Raw genomic sequence first — 17,732 nt, 5'->3', positions numbered from 1 at the left:
TGGTGAGTAAGTTGACAAGTGAACAGCTAAGTGTTCACATTCCAACTCACAGTTTCAACTCCTTAAATATATGTGAACTATATAGTCACGTGTTAGAGTTATGCCACAACAGTTATGAATAGCCAAGATAATAGAATTCTGTAATGTGAAGCCGTGAAGCGATCCCTTCCTAGGGGATCCCTTTGTCACATATGAGTCAATCCTCGGTCACGGACCAAATGTGACTTGTCCTTCGTAGATCAGCAAGGTATCCCAGTGTGGCAGTATCAGTCAATCGATTTGGTTGGTCTCACATTCGCAATTGGTTGATATGTCGCCTCTTCGTCGATCTGTCGTGCTGGAAGAGAATCAATCTCATGCACACAAAAGAAAGAACAAACTCAAATCTCTATTCTATTTGATTAAATTCAAGATGAGATATACAAATATATATATATAGCTATATACAATTGTCCGTAGTTCAATATTGATTTTTGACAGACTCCACCGAGTCAAAAAAATAGATTAATTACTCTCGGTATTGCGGTGGAATGAGGCTGGAAGAAAGGGTGTGGCGACTCTTCGATTATGCTTGATTCTCTCCTAAGTCAGTTTGATTCTGGTGGTTTCGATGCTGGGATCCGTTCATATAGTGAGATGAGGGCTAAGCCAGGGCCGCTTCCTGGACCAATCGCAACTAGTTACGTCACCTTTAGGGGAGGCTTCATCTTCCCCGGTTGTACCTGTGATTCTGCAAGCTCTTTCATATCCTGAAAAGGTCACTCCCGCGATCTCTGGGTCACAGGTATTGAACTTAAACTATAAACATCCTAGTCTCAATGTTGAGTCATTCTATTTTCGGAGTACAATTTACAACAAAAAAATGATATTGTCAACGATTTTCGTAACAAGGAAAATCACAATCCAATCTTTCTCTCAGCAAGGTCTGTTGCCGTCGCCTGGGCACACCAATGGTAGTTAAAGAATAAGGAGAAATTATGCCTGCCCAGCTTCTCCAGCATTTCGGGAATCTCGACTTCCCACCCGTGGGGAGCACAATCGCCCCCTGGGATGGTCATGTCACAGTAATAAATACTGAAAAATAAAAAATTTGGAGGTTTTTTTTTTTTTTAAAGGATAAAAAATACAACCCTCTGGAGGTAACAAACTTTGTTTTCTGCTGAGCACAGACAACGAATGTGAATTCGATACAAAAACAAAGATGAAAGCAGAACAGTTGTCCAAAGAATCTTGCTTTTTGGTTAATAGCATATAGGACTTCAAAATGACCATCTTGTAGTCAGCTTTTTTCTTTCTTTCTTTTTTTTATACACATAGGTATCAGCACTTATCAAGGCAAAGAGGCCACTCGAGGATAAGGGTTAAAGAGTGTACAGTAGAAATTGGACAATATAGTAATTGTTAGTAATGGAAATTTGGTAAATTTGTTAACTTATATGGAACGGCTCATCAAAAACTTGTTTATGTTAGACTTGAAGACAACTATACTGTAGTTAGCTTGAAAGCAGAAAAATGGAAGACAGTTCCACAGGCGTGCAGTTCTAAGAAAGAAGCTTTGCTCATGGAATCTACATTTAGGTTTAGGCACAGATAAAGAGTGGAGGAAATTAGTGATGGTAGTGAAGAGAAGGAAAGCTATAATTATTTTTTTTTTTCTGTTGATTAGCCACCTTGGGGAAGCAGCGGTGCACCGCCGGGCCATCATATGTGCGAAAGGGCCCCCGTGCATGTGAGGGGCCTGGAGAGCGTGGCGCTCGCGACTCTCGGGTGTGCTGAGGAAGCGAGAATAGTCTGATGTTGAGAGTGATTTTAAAGCCTTTAAACTGTCGAGTAGGGACAAAATGATTGGAACAGGTTGGAAAGAGTTTAACAGTCAGAGTGATTTTAAAGCATTTAAACTGTCGAGTAAGGACAGAATGATTGGAACGGGTTGGAAGGAATTTAACAGCCAGAGTGATTTTAAAGCCTTTAAACTGTCGAGTAATGACAGAAGGATTGGAACAGGTTGGAAGGAATTTGACAGTCAGAGTGGTTCTAAAGTCTTTCGAGTAATGACAGAGTGATTTGAACCTGTTGGAAGAGTCTAACATAGAGAGCTCAGACCGGTTCTCTACTTATATCATTTCAGGAATGTATGGACGAAAAGTAGTGGTACTATTGGCGGCCTTAGCGGTAGCAAGTATGTGGGAGCAGAGCCGGAATACCGTGTTTAAAAAGACCAGTGAAGTAGTGATCACCAGATCAAGGTGGTTGGTCACGCTAGTGATAGACCTGCAGCCGTATAGAGTGGTGATCGAGCGGTTGAGTGAACAAGCGGCCAAATTGGCCAAGATCGAGAGCCAAATAATCCAAGAATATAGGGGTCGTAGGGAGTACGTGCAGTTACTGGCCTCCCTGAGGAGGGAGACCATCGTAATGGAGGCTCAGTGGGAGGATATGAGGTTCTACCTAAAGGAGGTAGAGTTGCTCCGAATGAAACCGAAGAGATCGGTGCTGCCGATAGTGGGAAAGGCCCTCCACGTATTGTTTGGGACGGTATCCGAGAGTGATGTAAGGATCATTCGGAGGAGATTGGAACAGGTCGAGAAGGACCAGGGGGTGTTGGCACACGTAGCCGAAGAGAGCGTATCGATCCTAAATGTTACCAGGTTAGAACTGGCCAAGAACAGGGCCAGCATAGGGAGGCTGTTTTCCCAGATTCGAGGATTCAAGGAAGAGGTAGCGAATATAACCCAGCTGATATCCACGGAATTACGAGAGTTGGATGGTTTTGTGCAGAGGTACCTGCAATTGTTGGCCATAACGAACAGGGTCCATCAGACAGGGCGACAGGTAATGGTACAATTGGAACACGTGCGGGCGCAGCTGGATATGTTGTCCTTGGGACATTTGTCGCCGAGTATAGTGGCTCCAGGGAGGTTAAGAGAAGTGCTGTTGGAGATACAGTCGAAGTTGCCCCCCCACTTGAGACTGCCGGTAGACCCCACCGAGCGGTTATGGAGATACTATAATGCCCTGGGCTGCGTTACACTGTTGGAAGAGGATAGACTCGTTGTACTAGTGTTGATCCCCTTGTTGGACCACGACAATACTTTCGAGATATACCAAGTCATGAACCTAGCCATGCCCTACCCCAGAGCGGACCAGAAGCTAGGGGCAGTGGCTAGATATAAGATGGAAACGGACTTTATCGCGTTAAACATGGCGAGAACAAGATTCATGTTGCTGACCGGTGAGGAAGCCGGCCGATGCAGGGCTGAGCCCTTGGAACGTGTGGGTCAACCAGCCCCATTTATGTAGTGAGTCGATACCAGTTGTGCGTACTAGAGCTGTTTAGAAAAAACAAACCGGGGATCAAAGAGAGTTGCGAGGTAGAAATCTTAACAAAGGTGACATTACCTTCCGCAGTGGGGGTGTCCGACGGGATTTGGGCGGTGGTAACCCAAGAGGGAATAGAGTTAACCCGAGTTGTGATGGGAAGCCCCCGAGAACAGTGAGAGTCGCTGCGCCATTGTCTGTTATAGAGCTACCCATGGGTTGTGCCGCGCACGGGGCCTCGATTTCCTTGCCCCCGTACTATCAGGCGGAAGAGAGATTCGAAGATAGGGGGTCCCTTAAGAAGCTAATAGAAACCAACTCCAGCGGTTGGGTGGAGCTATGGGAACCAATAATAAGGGAATTCCCCAATATCACCTTACAGAAGATGCCTGAAGTGTTGAGACCGATCGAAAAAAATCAGTCTAGAGAAATTGAGGTTTAAATTAAGCCGAGTCGGTAGGGAAGAGTCAGGGGGGAGGCCAGAAGTGGTTGGAAAAATAGCTTGGCCGATCATGAGTATTCTAATGGTAGTGATAGTTTTAGCCGTTTTGGTAAGGTATCTATGGGGAGGATGGAGGAGATTACGTGATGGTAACCCGCAGACGACAACACACCAGAGCGGAGCGGGGATACCAATGAGCGCCCTTTCTCGGAGCATGGAAGAAGAGCCTGAGTTGCGGCTATCAGAGAATCAAGCCGAGGACCTGGTAAACTAGATCCGCGTTGAGGAGGAACCCAAGCCGGCAGTGAGACCCTCGAAAACCGTCCAGCGACCCAGGACGGAAAGGAAGTAAGAGAGACAGGGAAATCTATATCCCCAGGTGATTTTGTGACATACTGTACATGGCTTCTTATGTGAAGAGAGGGAGAGGAGACCACCGGAGGATTCCTTGTGTGTGTGTTTTTTTTTCTCTTTTCTTTATTGGATTATGGGTACCTCACTGAAAAAAAAAAAAAAAAAGAGAAGATCCTTCCTTTACCGCACGCTAACTATTGAGTAATTCAAGGAAAATATGATTTTTTTTTTGTTTTGGTTGTTATATTTTTTTTTTTGCTTGCATGCTTCCGATTAAAGACGCTTTCGCGAGACAAAGAAGGGAAGGAATCTATGAATTGAACTTATCAATGTTGTCCTTATGACACTTAGGGAGAGGAAGGGAAAATGGACTCAACGACCCTACCTTATCAATCGCATGCTAACCGTTGAGTCGCTATGAACTCTTTGTTTTTTAATTGTTTTGAGCAAAAATGCAGACGAAATGAGATGAAAAAGAAATTTGCAAAATTTTCAAGACGAACAATTTTATGCATATCAGATGGACCGTTGGTCCAAGAACATTTTTTTCTCTTTCTATTTTATTTTGTTTGGTTCGTCCTATTTTATTAATTATCTTCTTTTGCATGCTGAAAGAGAAGAAAGATTTTTTTTTTCCCCCTCGTCGGGTTCTCAACTGTGAAAAAAAAACGGGGGAATGGAATGCAACCCACACGCCTACCTACATACATAAGTACATATACGACCCACACTGGTTCGGAGCAGAAGCTAGAGGCAGGGGAGGTGCGTGTAATTGATGACAATGACACGAAAAACGGGGGGTCGTATGTAACGAAGCCGGGCGACACCGGATAACCTTGCTTCCTAGGTTGAGGGTGAGTGGGATGGAGCTGGGCGAGAGGTCTCAGTCCCATCTCGTGAGAAACCAACGAATTGTCATCGGGTGACCAGTAAATTATTTGGAGTTCAAAAGGCTCAGGAAAGATAAGCCAGATGCCTGGTTAGCGTGTGAAATGCAAGGAGGTCAGGGGAGGGTCGACGAGTAAGTCGACCACGAGTGTAAATGATAGCATGATTCACTTAAGCCAACAAGTTGGGGGTGACGAGAGAGAACGAACAATCCCCGAAAACAATTGAATTAGTCATTCTAATTTCAAGGGGACAAATTGGTTAAATGCCTAGACAGATAACTAATTCTCGGAATTGAATCGAAAGGGGGTCGGTTGGGAAGGCAGAGAGAGAGAGAGAATTATGATTACCCGTCGAATAGAGAGGTTGGGCCGACTACGGAAGGAAGGGAGCATGACGTTTAATAAAACTACTGCGGAGATAGACGAAAGAAGAGAATCGGGCAGTCGGTCGAACAGAGAAGTTGGGAAGCCACGCGTGCCGCCAGCCTCTTCTAATTAAGACGAAGAGAACAAACAAGACCACCACTAAGAGTTTTGTAAAATACACTGTGGGGTTGCATTCCAAGCCTGACGAAAGTATAAGTGACGAGCCGAGCCTTAATGTATACCGAATCACTAAATGAACAGCCTAAAACTATCCTCATCGTTGTTGATTGTTTCCATTTATACTTGTGAAGACTGCCCTTCGATTTCAGCATAACCAAACTTGACTTTCCAGCTGTCGCAGACAGAGAGAGACGGCCACCGACGAGAAGACAATCGCGACAGAAATTACCGAGAATTCCCGATTGGGCGTTACAACACTAGACGGCCAGATACCAACGTCTAATTCGGAGAGACTCAGTAGCAGAGGGAGAGAGACGGATGCTTGTGCGGGGTCCGAGGCTCGAAGGAGCGAAAATATAGCCAACCGTCCTTAGGGTTAGTGCGCGCCGTTTTTCACCGTGCGCGTGTGACCTCTGCGAGGGAGAAAGGGTTATACTTGTACATAAAATGCATTCTCTAACTTTTCCTTTTTTTAAATGAAATTTTTATAGCATTGCAGCATATTTATGTGCATTTACTGCAAATTATTTAAAAACCATTAATTTCTGAAGATTTTTCAATGCGATATTCAGATTCCTTGCACAAAAGTACATTTAGACGGCAAATTGCATCGCTTAATCTGGTGTTTTAACAAAGATATAGTATTTTCCTGAAAAAATAGTGTAAAATATGTGACGAAACGCATATGGTCTTAACAAGAGAAAAATATTCAAATGCGCGAGACACAAAGTCATAACTTCCTTATTTTTAGCAAGATTTTTTAAATTTAAAAACATTCTTAGATCAAGTTCTTTCTATGTATGCCATTATTGAGATATTTTAAGCCATTTCAAATTTTCATGTGTATTGCTAGATAAATATTTTTGAATTAGAACCTATCAAAATAATGAAAAGCTCAATATAATTAAAAACATAATTCAAATTACAAAGATAAATGATCTTTATATTAGAACCTATCAAGATAACAAAGAGTTCAAGAGTAATTAAAAAAAAATAAAATAAAAAAATAAAAAAAATGAAACTAAAAATTGAATAAATTACAAAAGTCAAAGGAATCAAAAGAAAGAAGCATCCTTAACCCATGGATTTTCAATGATAGACTCTTTTCATCAGAGGATAAACATTAGTAAAATACATCACTGGTTAGCATAAATTTGAAAAAATATAGAAAAACTAGACTTTTTAGCTTGCTAAAACCGCCAAAAGTTATAGCCTCTTGATTTAAAATGAGTGCTATATGCCAAACATCTTAAGTAAATGTATTGTGCATCCAACGGATTCCATAATACTTAGTTCGCATCATCTTATAAATCCATACAGAGTTTCAGCCAGATCAATCAAGTAGTTTCTGAGAGAACAAGCTGTGCACGTGTGGTCCCCCTTTGGTGCTGCATGTGAGATGATACCACAAAAAATAGTGAAGAAATGATGAATGTGAGAAGTGAATGGCCAACATCATCTTCACATTTTTGCCAAGTTTCAGAAAAATCATAGATGGGTGGGGCAAAACTTATGGGGTAAAAAGTGTCATTTTTTACAATTTGGGGGCATTTGTGATCCCTTTTGAGTTCCTAAGAATGCCGAATCCCAGTGAAAATGGACAAACGGTGCAGTTTCATGCCTTAAGACGTGTATATTTGAATTCAGCACCATGGAAAACCACTATACAGACATACATATCAAGTTTTTGAGTAATATAAAAAAGAGCTCCAAAAAGGCATATTTTTTTTTAGCCCTAAAAGTCCCAGAGGGATGTGAACCAGAATTTTGTCAGGGTCACATGCTGAATTTATATTAAGAACAACAGCCTCCACATTTTGGCTAAGTTTCAGGAAAATATAATAGATGGATCAAACGCTATGGAGCAAAAAGTGCAATTTTTTGCCATTTTGGAGCATTTTTTACCTCTTTTAAGCCTCTGGGGACGCTGAATCCCAGTGTAAATTAATAGCAGTACAGTTTCAGGCCATAACACACGTATATTTGAGTTGACTACCTTGAAAAATCACTATATAGGCAGACATATAAAGTTTGAGAAATATGAAAAAAGAGCCACAAAAAAGGGCGTATTTAACACTGAAAGTCCCTGGGGACGCAAACCAGAATTTTGCCAGGGTCACTCATACTGGATTTATATTAACAATGGGCTCCACATTTTGGTCAAGTTTCAGAAAAATCTAAGGGATGGATCAAATGTTATGGGGCAAAACATGCCATTTTTTGGCCATTTTGGGGCATTCTTGACCTCTTGAGCCCCTGGGGATGCAATGGGAATTTTTGCAAAAAATATTTTTTTATTGTGCACATCTATTTAATGAAATACAATTTGTGGAAAATTTTCAGGACAAACTAATGGGTGGTTATCTGGCAATCGTCCGGAGTAATGGACGCACGCCACTGAAAACATAGCTCCATAAATCAGGTGACCAAAAAAAAAAAAAAAAAAAAAAAGTAACGGACAAACAAAGAAAAATATAATATAGGTACCAGAACACATTACAAAAAAGTGGCTACACAACATTGAGCAGAAATAATAGAACCATCAGAAGTGAAAATAGAAACAGATTATTTGGTTTACCCCACACAGTTTAATCTGCTGGTTAAGTCCAATATTGGCCGTCTGTCTCTTAATCTGTTAAGGGTCACCCATACTAGATTTATATTAAGAACAATGGCTCAATATTTTGGCCAAGTTTCAGAAAAAATCTAATGGATGGATCAAAAGTTACCCTATACCGTTTAATCTGCTGGTCAAGTCCAATTATAGCCCATCTGTCTCTTAATCTGTTAAGTTGGCATTTCATTCTAATAATCATCTACTTAAGATAAAAAAAAACAAAAAAATTTTTTCTATAAATGTACAATTGACCTGGAAAAAATAATGAACAGCTATAATAACCAGACCCTAAACTAGGATAATATAGCTACAATAAAATTAATACACAAGATAGTAATAATAACAGAAATAATGAGTGTAACGGCAGAGATAAAAATAACTGTCTGCTACAAGAAAAATGCTTGACCAAAATTACAGTGTATTTAGTAAATAATCCAAGTCTCAAATGATTTTATGTAGCCCTGAATTTTAAGACAATGGCCATAAAATATCTTTCAACAACCGGAGAAAGAATGATACCTTAGTACCCAAATATGTACAGTTCCTAAAGAGTATTAAACTCTGTCAAAGATAAATTATTGAATCAAAGAAATGAAGTGGAGATTAGTTGTAGACATTTCAAAAAGTTTACCTTTGATAAATATAAGAGCAACCAAGTTTATTTACTATCACATTCTATCAAGAAATCTGGATAAACAATCATTAGTTAATATAAACATGATATCTGGTTTAACATTAAAATAATAATTAGTTAAGTAGATAATAAATACCATTCTGACTCCTTTACTAAATGTAATTACTATTAAATGAATAATTAAACAAATAAGTAAATCGTTAAGTAGATAATCTAATTTATAAAACTATGTGTCTCTGTCTGTCTCCGTTTTTCAAACGACATCTCATCCGAGACGCAAGGTCACAGAGCGGGGTGATGCTGGTCAAATGATTGCATTTTTTGTGGACCGTTTTTTTTATAATGGTAAAAATAGTTGCTAAGAGGTCGAAATTTAAGGATACTGGAACTTGACAGATATAAGTCAACTTAAAGTTCTTGTATGTATGCACAAATATATGTGCATTTATGTTATAGTTGGTTCTTTTTTTTTTTTAGCTACTTTTTATCCATCTGACAATAGCTCAGATGGTAACCACTAAGGCTGGAGCATTATGTGCTTTGGTTTCGATTCTAGCTGATAGCACCCAAGTCATTTTTTTCGTTTCTTTACTTTTGAAATCATTATATTTATTGGGGACAATATAATGATAGGAAATCTGCATGAATTAAAATATATTTAAGCGTATTTTATGACTGGACAATGCTGGGTGCCCTGCTAGTCTATATAAATAAAATAGTACATGCATGTATGTGTGTATATGTATGTGTCCAAAGGGCGAATGAACTCTTTTTCTGGGTCAACGGCCAACTAGCACCGTGTATATTTGTGTGTGTATATGTGTATTGGGGTGAAGAGGGCTCCCGTAAGCCGTGGTGAAGGCAACCTTTCTAGGAGAAGCAAATCTCTGATTTAAAAAACCTTAAAGCGGAAGACCAGTACCCGCATTAAGCTGGTCTGCAGTTTAATTTGTTGCTGGCTATCTTGCTCTTGCTTGTTGCTGAATCTCAACATTTTGAACCGAGAGAGAGAGAGAGACTTAGCTGTCGTACAAAGCTAAGACTCTGTAACATCATATTTGTATAGATACTCCCTCAGACATTTGGGCTCATGGATTTTAAATGTCTGAGGGAGTGGCACTCGTCTGACAAGACGTTGCAATCATCATGTGTATATTTAATAAAAACTCAGGGTACTGGTCACATAACATTGAAATTAACAGGAAATAGTAATCATACACTAAGAATGGTTTATAGTAAGTAAACTATTTGATGGATGAATAATGCGTACAGACATATCGGCAAGGTGAAATGCAAAATGTTCATTTCGACCTGACGTTTTTCTATTACTTTTGCGCATAGCAAAAGTCATTCATAACTTGAAGTGGTTTAATTTTAAATCTTGAACAGTAGGGAACACAACTAGAGTGTGAAATATTTGATGGCATCCAAGTAATTTTTGTTTTTTTAGCTTTTGAAACCAATTCTATATATTTATATACACACACACGAGTTAAATTACAGATTAGAAAATCAAATGTATTGTTTTATCAAATATTACAGTGGTTGGTTGTTTTCTGGCATATCAATCCTTTTTGGGTTTTTAATGCCAAATCCAAAGATTTTTAAGAACAATTTTTTTTAATAGAATATATTTGTCTTCAAGTCGGTTTCTGTTTAACCCTAACAGGGTACTACCACTTTAGGTCAGAGTGGACCTGGGGGCAATGGTCATTAAAGGGTGGCTCCACATTCCCCAAAGTCTGCAAGCTGGGGCCTCACCACTGGATATAGTTTAAGGTCATATCCAGGACCAATATCACAGTGAGATAATATTTTCAAGGCGATCCTAGCCAAAAAGGTAAAGCTAATTGCATTTCATTTCCTCTGATAAGAGCCATTACTGAAAAGCCATGGATTAAGGCAATAAATACAATTCTTTTCCATATATTTCTTGTTTCAAACAATAAATTCTTAACTTGAATATATTTTTGTATATGTTTTAATCTAAAGAATTTAACTTTACGCTCTGCAATAACAAACATGAAATCTGCATAAATTAAAATATATTTAAGCGTAATTTAGACTGGGTAAGTACCCCACCCCTAGTCTATAAAAGTGAAATTGTCTATGTGCGTGTACATTTCCCAACCAAACTACTCTGTCAATTTTTAGTCTACAGACTGGAGATTTGACATAAGGGGTATTGAGATTTGGGAAAATCTTTTCATTCGGTTTTCAGCCAGAAATTTGGCTGTCAAGGGGTCAAAATTCAATGAATTAACCTTTAAAAACTCTACTGAACTCATCCGCCAATTTTTGGTCTAAACACTTGAAATTTTAAATGTAGATTACTTGGACATGGATCAAACTTTAATTTGATTTGAGCTCAAAACAATAAATGTTATGGGGTCAAAGTTTTAAAAAAATTGACCTCTGCAGTCTCTACCAAATTACTCAGCCAATTTTTGGTCTAGACATTTGAAATTTTCCATAAAGTGTATTCAGATATAGCGCAAGTTTTTTTAATCGGTTTTTGGCTGAAAATTTGGCTGCCAAGGAGTCAAAGTACAAAAGATTTGACCTTAGCGGTCTCTAGCAAACTATTCAGCCAATTTTGGGTCTAAACATTTTAAATTTTGCATAAAGAATATTCAGACACGCAGCAAGCTTTTTAATCAGATTTTAGGTGAAAATTTAGCTGCTACGAGGTCAAAGTTGAAAATGTTGACCTTTGCAGACTCTACTAAACTCCGCCGCCGCCAATTTTGGGTCTAAACACTTGAAGTTTTAGATGTAGGTTACCTGGACATGAGTCAAACTTTTTAATATGTATATACATATGCACACAAAGTTATCAACAGTCAGAGCCCAAGCAAAGCCGGACTGAACTGCTAGTTTACAAGTAAAACTGCAATTCTTGGTGAAATATAAATAACGAGGTGATCGAGGTTTTGTAATTGTTAATACAAGTAAAGGAAGAAAAGTTCTGTCTGAATTTTAATACTGAAATATCATAGAGTATTATTAATGATATTATTGGAGGAGTGTGCGTTGAACTGTGTAATAGTGTAATTATTATTGTTGATACATCAGTTTATATCTTTTTTTTTTTAACTCTTGTTTTTATTTTACTTTGGTCAAAGTTATCAGAAATCAAGGGGCCTAACTTCCTGAGGTTAACACATGATCTCTTTATGAGATATATATCCATCAAAGTCCTCCTTTATATTTCAAACACCGATTTAATAAATAAGTCGAGAATATAATTTTCCTCTCCCCAATTGCCCATTTAAATGCTATAACATATTTTCATTGCCTCTTCGTTTTACTAGATTCCATTACAAGAATTCTCTTTGTCTGGTGAAGTATCTAGATTTGTGCTGTTACTGGGAGTAACATCACTTGGAGAAGGCACACCATCTATTATATAAATCTCACCTGTCTGTTTAAATGTATGTTTTGGGGGGTTTTTTTTGGGTTTTTTTTTTTTTTTTAAATTTTCTTCCTTTGAAGATTTTAACGCTTGGTATGGGGCAGCCAAACCAGCTGCCAACATTGCCCCGTTTTTTATTGAAACGAACCGAGAGCTCTTTTTAGTATCCTCACCGTTCCCTTAAGTGCAATTGTCTGGATCTCTCCTGCACCTGGCTCACCAGGAACACTAGTTAGGTAGGACTTCAGGTTCTTCTTCATAAGTCCTGTGGCACCTATGATAAGGAGATATCAATCATACCAGTTAAGATTCCAGTTTCTTTTCATATCATACATGAGATCTTGGTATTTGGTCTGTTTCTCTCTTTCAGCTCTGTTCAGACTGCCATCATTAAGAACGCTCACTTCAATCAAGGTTGCTACTCTCTCTGACTTATTCCATATAACAGCAGCATTTCCAAGGTAGGTGTCTGTAGGGATTACATGGTCGTAATGTATGGTATATAAGTCATTTCCAACTGTTCTTTCAGGTTGATGTTCCCAGGACTTGCTGCTATACTGGATGTTTAATTTTTTTAATTTTTTACAGATGTATCTATGTTTTTATGTCTCACAAAACCTTTCGACAGAGGTAACAGATTTTCACCAGATCGGTATCATTTTGAAGCTCGACCCTTCAGACGACAAATATCGAAAAAGTAGCTAAAAACATTCCTTCGCCTTCAACTGGGCACTTTTCTACAGGGAGGGGGTAGCAAAAAGTCGTTCCGTCATGGCAATTTAGCCAAACACGCATGCACAAAAACATTCTTGAATTAGTTTAAATATAAAAAATGAAAGGAAAATACCTTATTTCGTTTTTTTTTTTTCCGATTTAAAAAAAAAGTTATATTTAAACAAGTTTATTACGTTCGCTTATTCTTTATTTTTTATTTTTTTTATTTACTCATTTACACACACACCTCACCACACCCGGGCAACGCCAGGTACCCCCGCTAGTTTCTCGTAAAAGCCAGTGTTGGCTGGCCATAGCAAGAAGGTCTTATTTGTGCTGCGAACACTATGTGATTTCGAAGATTTAGTCAGGGTTTACTTGTAGGGAAAAACATCCTCATATCAGGTTGCAAATTCCTGTACAAAGAAACCGTAAACACCCAAGAATAGTGTCCAGTGGGCATTCAAGTTCTCTCCAGTAGGCATTCAAGTGTGAATATGTCTAGCTAGTTTATGGGATAGTCGATATGTGGGCGTGTCTGTATGTTAACATTCTTGATGGCTTTGTAGGTTAACAATGTCACATAAGTATAGACATACAAGTGTTGTTTGCCTGGGTTTTATGGCTCATATCTTTACTATTATATAAAAGGGAGTGTGTGAGTGTGAGAGTTCGTTCCCTATAGACTCTAAAACTGCTGGGTCGATTTTTATGAAATTTCACATGAATGAACTTCATGTGCCTGAAAGGTTTTGTATTGTAATGTCTTCGATACGTATCAATAATCGAAATAATCCAATGAAAGAAGGAACAGGTGATTTTGTACCAAAGTTAACATCTTATACAATCTAAGATCACAAGTGCATTTTAGAAGTTTTATTACCACACAAGCCGAAAGACCTGACATATAAAATCAACAGTAGGTTCTTTGATAAGACAGTGGCGAGTTCAAAATTGTTTAGAGCACAACTGAAGCATGATACTTGACTTTTGCATTTTAAACTTTATTTTAGGCCATTATATATGAAATAATTTTATAAAATCAACAGTAGGTTCTTTACAGTGCAATGTAGACTACAATGTATTGTAAAATAAGTCCATTCCTCCTGGTGTACTGTGATGGGTCCCTAACTGGGGCAGGCAATTAATCGATTTGATTGAAACATTTCACCGATTTCGATGACAATAAAAATATTGGAGTGTGAAACATTCATTGATCATCATTCAATCCTGGGCAACGTGGAGTCTCCCAACTATATGAGCCATAAAACACAAGCAATGCACTCGTATATCACTAATTAAATACTGACTTACAGATTGGCCTTTATTAAGAGGCTTCTGTTGCCTGATGAAATCTTTTTGATTGAAACAGTAAATTTATTGTAGCGACAAATGGCAATTTTGTTTACCTAAATTGAATAATATTCTGCTCTTTTTTATTGAGCACTATCAACAGCCTTCTTAAATTCAGTGGTTTTTGCTTTTCGATACCTTTAGAATACACACACACACATATATATATATATATATATATAGATAACACTTTTTATCTATTTTTTAAAATTATTTTTAAAACAGTAATCTACGTACATGCATGTTTCAAGATAACTACCTCTCGTCAGCGTAGCTTGACTGTTTATAGGAATCGAACTCTGGACCATGTGTATCACAATCCGACGCGTTTAACCGCTACGCCATGGATTCCTAGATGATTTTACTGTTTGGTGTCTAGGTCTCTAGTTACTGAAAACTAGAAGACCGAAACGTGCTCATGACTGTGTAGCAACAAATTACTGCTTATGTAAAGACAAATTAAAAATGTAACTTGCACAACTTCCATATTGAGCACTCTTGTATTAACCTCGTTATAGTTCACTGGTTACCCTACCTTTGAAAAATAGCAACCTCAAATTATATAGACACACATACACTTATGTGGCCTATTTCTATGTACTTGCTGTGGAGTAAGTTTTTTTAGGATGGTAAAAAGGAGCGTCTTTAATTCGTCTAGTTGTGGTTAAGAAAAAATTGGCTTCTTGGCACCCCACCACCACTTGCGTATTTGCTACTAATTATAATAATTCGACTGTCTGAGACACCGACAGTTCTTTTGTTTTTGTGATCTTGATGAAGTAGTCCTACCGAAACATGAATTTGTGTAGGTAGACCATTTGAGATGTGTATGTGTGTGTGTGTATATAAGTGTAAAGATAAATATCTATCGCGATAATAAAAAGTTTGGTATAGATAATAAGGCAAAAATAAAAAATAAAATAAAAATAGGATGGAACGATAAAATTGTCGCCGTTTAATGAAAACTGTTTTTTGCGTTTTTTTTTTTTTGCAGACCATCTACTGAAACTGACAATGTTCAACAAGTGATATCGGAGATGTGCCACTGTGCAACTCATGCTCTCTACCGATCCAAGTTATCACAACAGGACCACTGCCAGCTTCAAAATGCATCGCTGGATTGCCATGAATAACAGGGATGTGCCCAGAGTGATGAAAACAAATGGTGTGATTTCAAATGAGGGTCACACCATGCCACCTCACATCTTTGAAGTCGGCTAGAAAGTCAACACGGAAGTATACCTAGATGTATTGAAGAGTGTGCTGATCCCTTGGTGCAATCAGGTGGTTGCTGGCAGACTCTAGATGTGGCAGCATCACTCCGCACCATCCCACAAGTCCAAAGAAGGAGTGCTACGACTTTGTACACTTCCCTCACTAGTCCCCCCCCCCCCGACCTGAACCCACTGGACTACTTTGTTTGGTCCTATGCCAAGAATATCACCAACATGACCTCCCACAACACCAAAGCCAGCTTGATCGCCACCATCCACTGAGCTCCTGCCAGTGCTTGCGAAAAAGGCATGCTCCCAGTTCTGGACCTGTATCGAGGCAGTGATTGAGGCTATTGATGTCAGCTCTACTGCATAATCAAGTTACTTGAATTGATTTTTTTCAATAAAAGTTTTAAAATAAAGCTGTAGTGTTGTTGTCTTTAGGGTGACAATTTTATTGTTCCGCCCTGTAAGAAAATTAATGATGAAAATGAAAATTGAATAAATTAGAATACCAATCCATCAAAAATTCAAACATGGATTTTTCTTTATTATAATTCCTTGTTTGAATTTTTAATGGATTAATACAATTATTTATTTTATCAGTTTTTATTGTTTTTATATAAAATAGTTTTATAAATAAACTAGTAAAAGTACCCGTCGTTGACTGGGTTCAAAAACAGACTACAGAAAATGGACTCTTATTTATGAAAGTATGATAGGTTATGAAAAGGAAGGATCGTAAAGAGATAGCTTCGAATTTGGGGGTATCAAAACCAAAGCAAAATATGATGAAAGTAAAAATAAAATAGATAAACCTCATAATTTATTATACCATACCTATTCACACTGAAACACTTATCACAATATTCTGTGGATCTATATTAAAAAATCTTGTTAAACTTTGTGACATATTTCCATTCTATGGAGGTCAGGCACGAACAAATACCCCATAATTTTATTATACCATATTTCTTCAAACGGAAACAATTATTAAAGTATACTTATGCAGATAGATATGAAAAGTCTTTATTAAAGTTTGTGCCTATTTCCATTCTATGGAGGCCAGGCGTGAATGCAGACCCCACAATTTTGTTATACCATCCCTATTTAAGTTAAAACATACTTATCAAAGTATTCTTATGTACATCTATATGAAAAACACTTGTAAACGTTTTTTTAATTTTAAAATTTTTTATTTCCATACTTTGTGGACCAGGCGCGTACACAGACCCTACAATTTTATTGAATCATCATTATGCCAGATCAAACATACCCATACCTGTGTCTCGATACATCTTCTATCATTATATGTGATCAGTTTTCTATAATAGTCAACCATATAGGAGACTATTCGTGACCAGACACGTACATACAGACGTTCAGCTTTATATTATAGATATTTAAAAAATAAATATCTAAAAAAGTTTATCTATAGAAACTAGTTTTCACTCATCAAGCTCGCCACAGTGAGAGACACCGAAATCTACCATTTTTAATGTGGCTATCTTCAGCAAAGGTACAGCAAAATCATGTTGACACACCGGTTCTCGCCAGATCACCAAAGTTAAGCAACGTTGAGCCTGGCCAGTAGCAGATGGGTGACCATTTGAGAAGGCTAGGTGCTGTATGTACTTTCTAGGAAGGTTGGGTATGGGGCCAGCACACTCACCCTTAAAAAAGAACAACTCGCTAGAAAAGCATCTACAAAGTTGTAGATGACCTATGCCCCTCTAGGGGCTCACGGCTGGGGGGGGGGTCTTCAGCAAAATACTATTAGCTCAAACCTCATTTATACATAGCACTGTAAAAACTTTTTTTACAATTCATTAAAAAATAAAAAGTAAAAAAAAGATTGTCCTTTTTTTTTTCTTTTTTTTTGACAAGAATAATAGTTAAGGTTAACTTTCTAGATTTCACTGGCAAATAAACAAAAAAAAATGTACATCACATTTTAGATATAAACAAGTACTTTCAACAAAAATATAAATTAGTTTAGGTTCAAAAACAACTTTTGATATAATCTTCTACAATTCATATTTTCGACAAACGGAGTCCATAGGGAACGAATACACACACAAAGTATTTTATATATATAAGGAGAGATTGCTACACATTTGCACATCCTAAGATGGTTAGGCTGTGTATCCTTTAACATCCTGAAATGCTTATCCATATACTAATAGGATAGCGTGTGTGTTATTTATTTATTTTGTGTGTCACGCTTACATCCGA

The 17,732-nt window shown here is 37.9% G+C and overlaps 2 protein-coding genes across 7 annotated transcripts in view; one reads left to right on the top strand and one right to left on the bottom strand.

Annotated features, from left to right (window-relative positions):
* LOC145263202 (uncharacterized) overlaps positions 1–17,732 on the bottom strand; it is a 420,826-nt gene that overhangs the window by 238,070 nt on the left and 165,024 nt on the right. The gene's annotated exons all lie outside the window — the stretch shown is intronic.
* LOC145263197 (uncharacterized) lies at positions 1,285–3,694 on the top strand. Its single transcript, XM_080120264.1, has 2 exons — positions 1,285–1,878; positions 1,953–3,694. Exon 2 carries the CDS (start codon positions 2,131–2,133, stop codon positions 3,298–3,300), a length of 1,170 nt encoding a protein of 389 aa, XP_079976390.1. The 5' UTR covers positions 1,285–1,878; positions 1,953–2,130; the 3' UTR covers positions 3,301–3,694.

Source organism: Euprymna scolopes, chromosome 38 (assembly GCF_053919585.1).
Source record: "Euprymna scolopes isolate OS-2025 chromosome 38, ASM5391958v1, whole genome shotgun sequence".
Taxonomy (NCBI): Eukaryota; Metazoa; Mollusca; class Cephalopoda; order Sepiida; family Sepiolidae; genus Euprymna; species Euprymna scolopes.
This window is presented reverse-complemented; position numbering and strand designations above follow the sequence as displayed.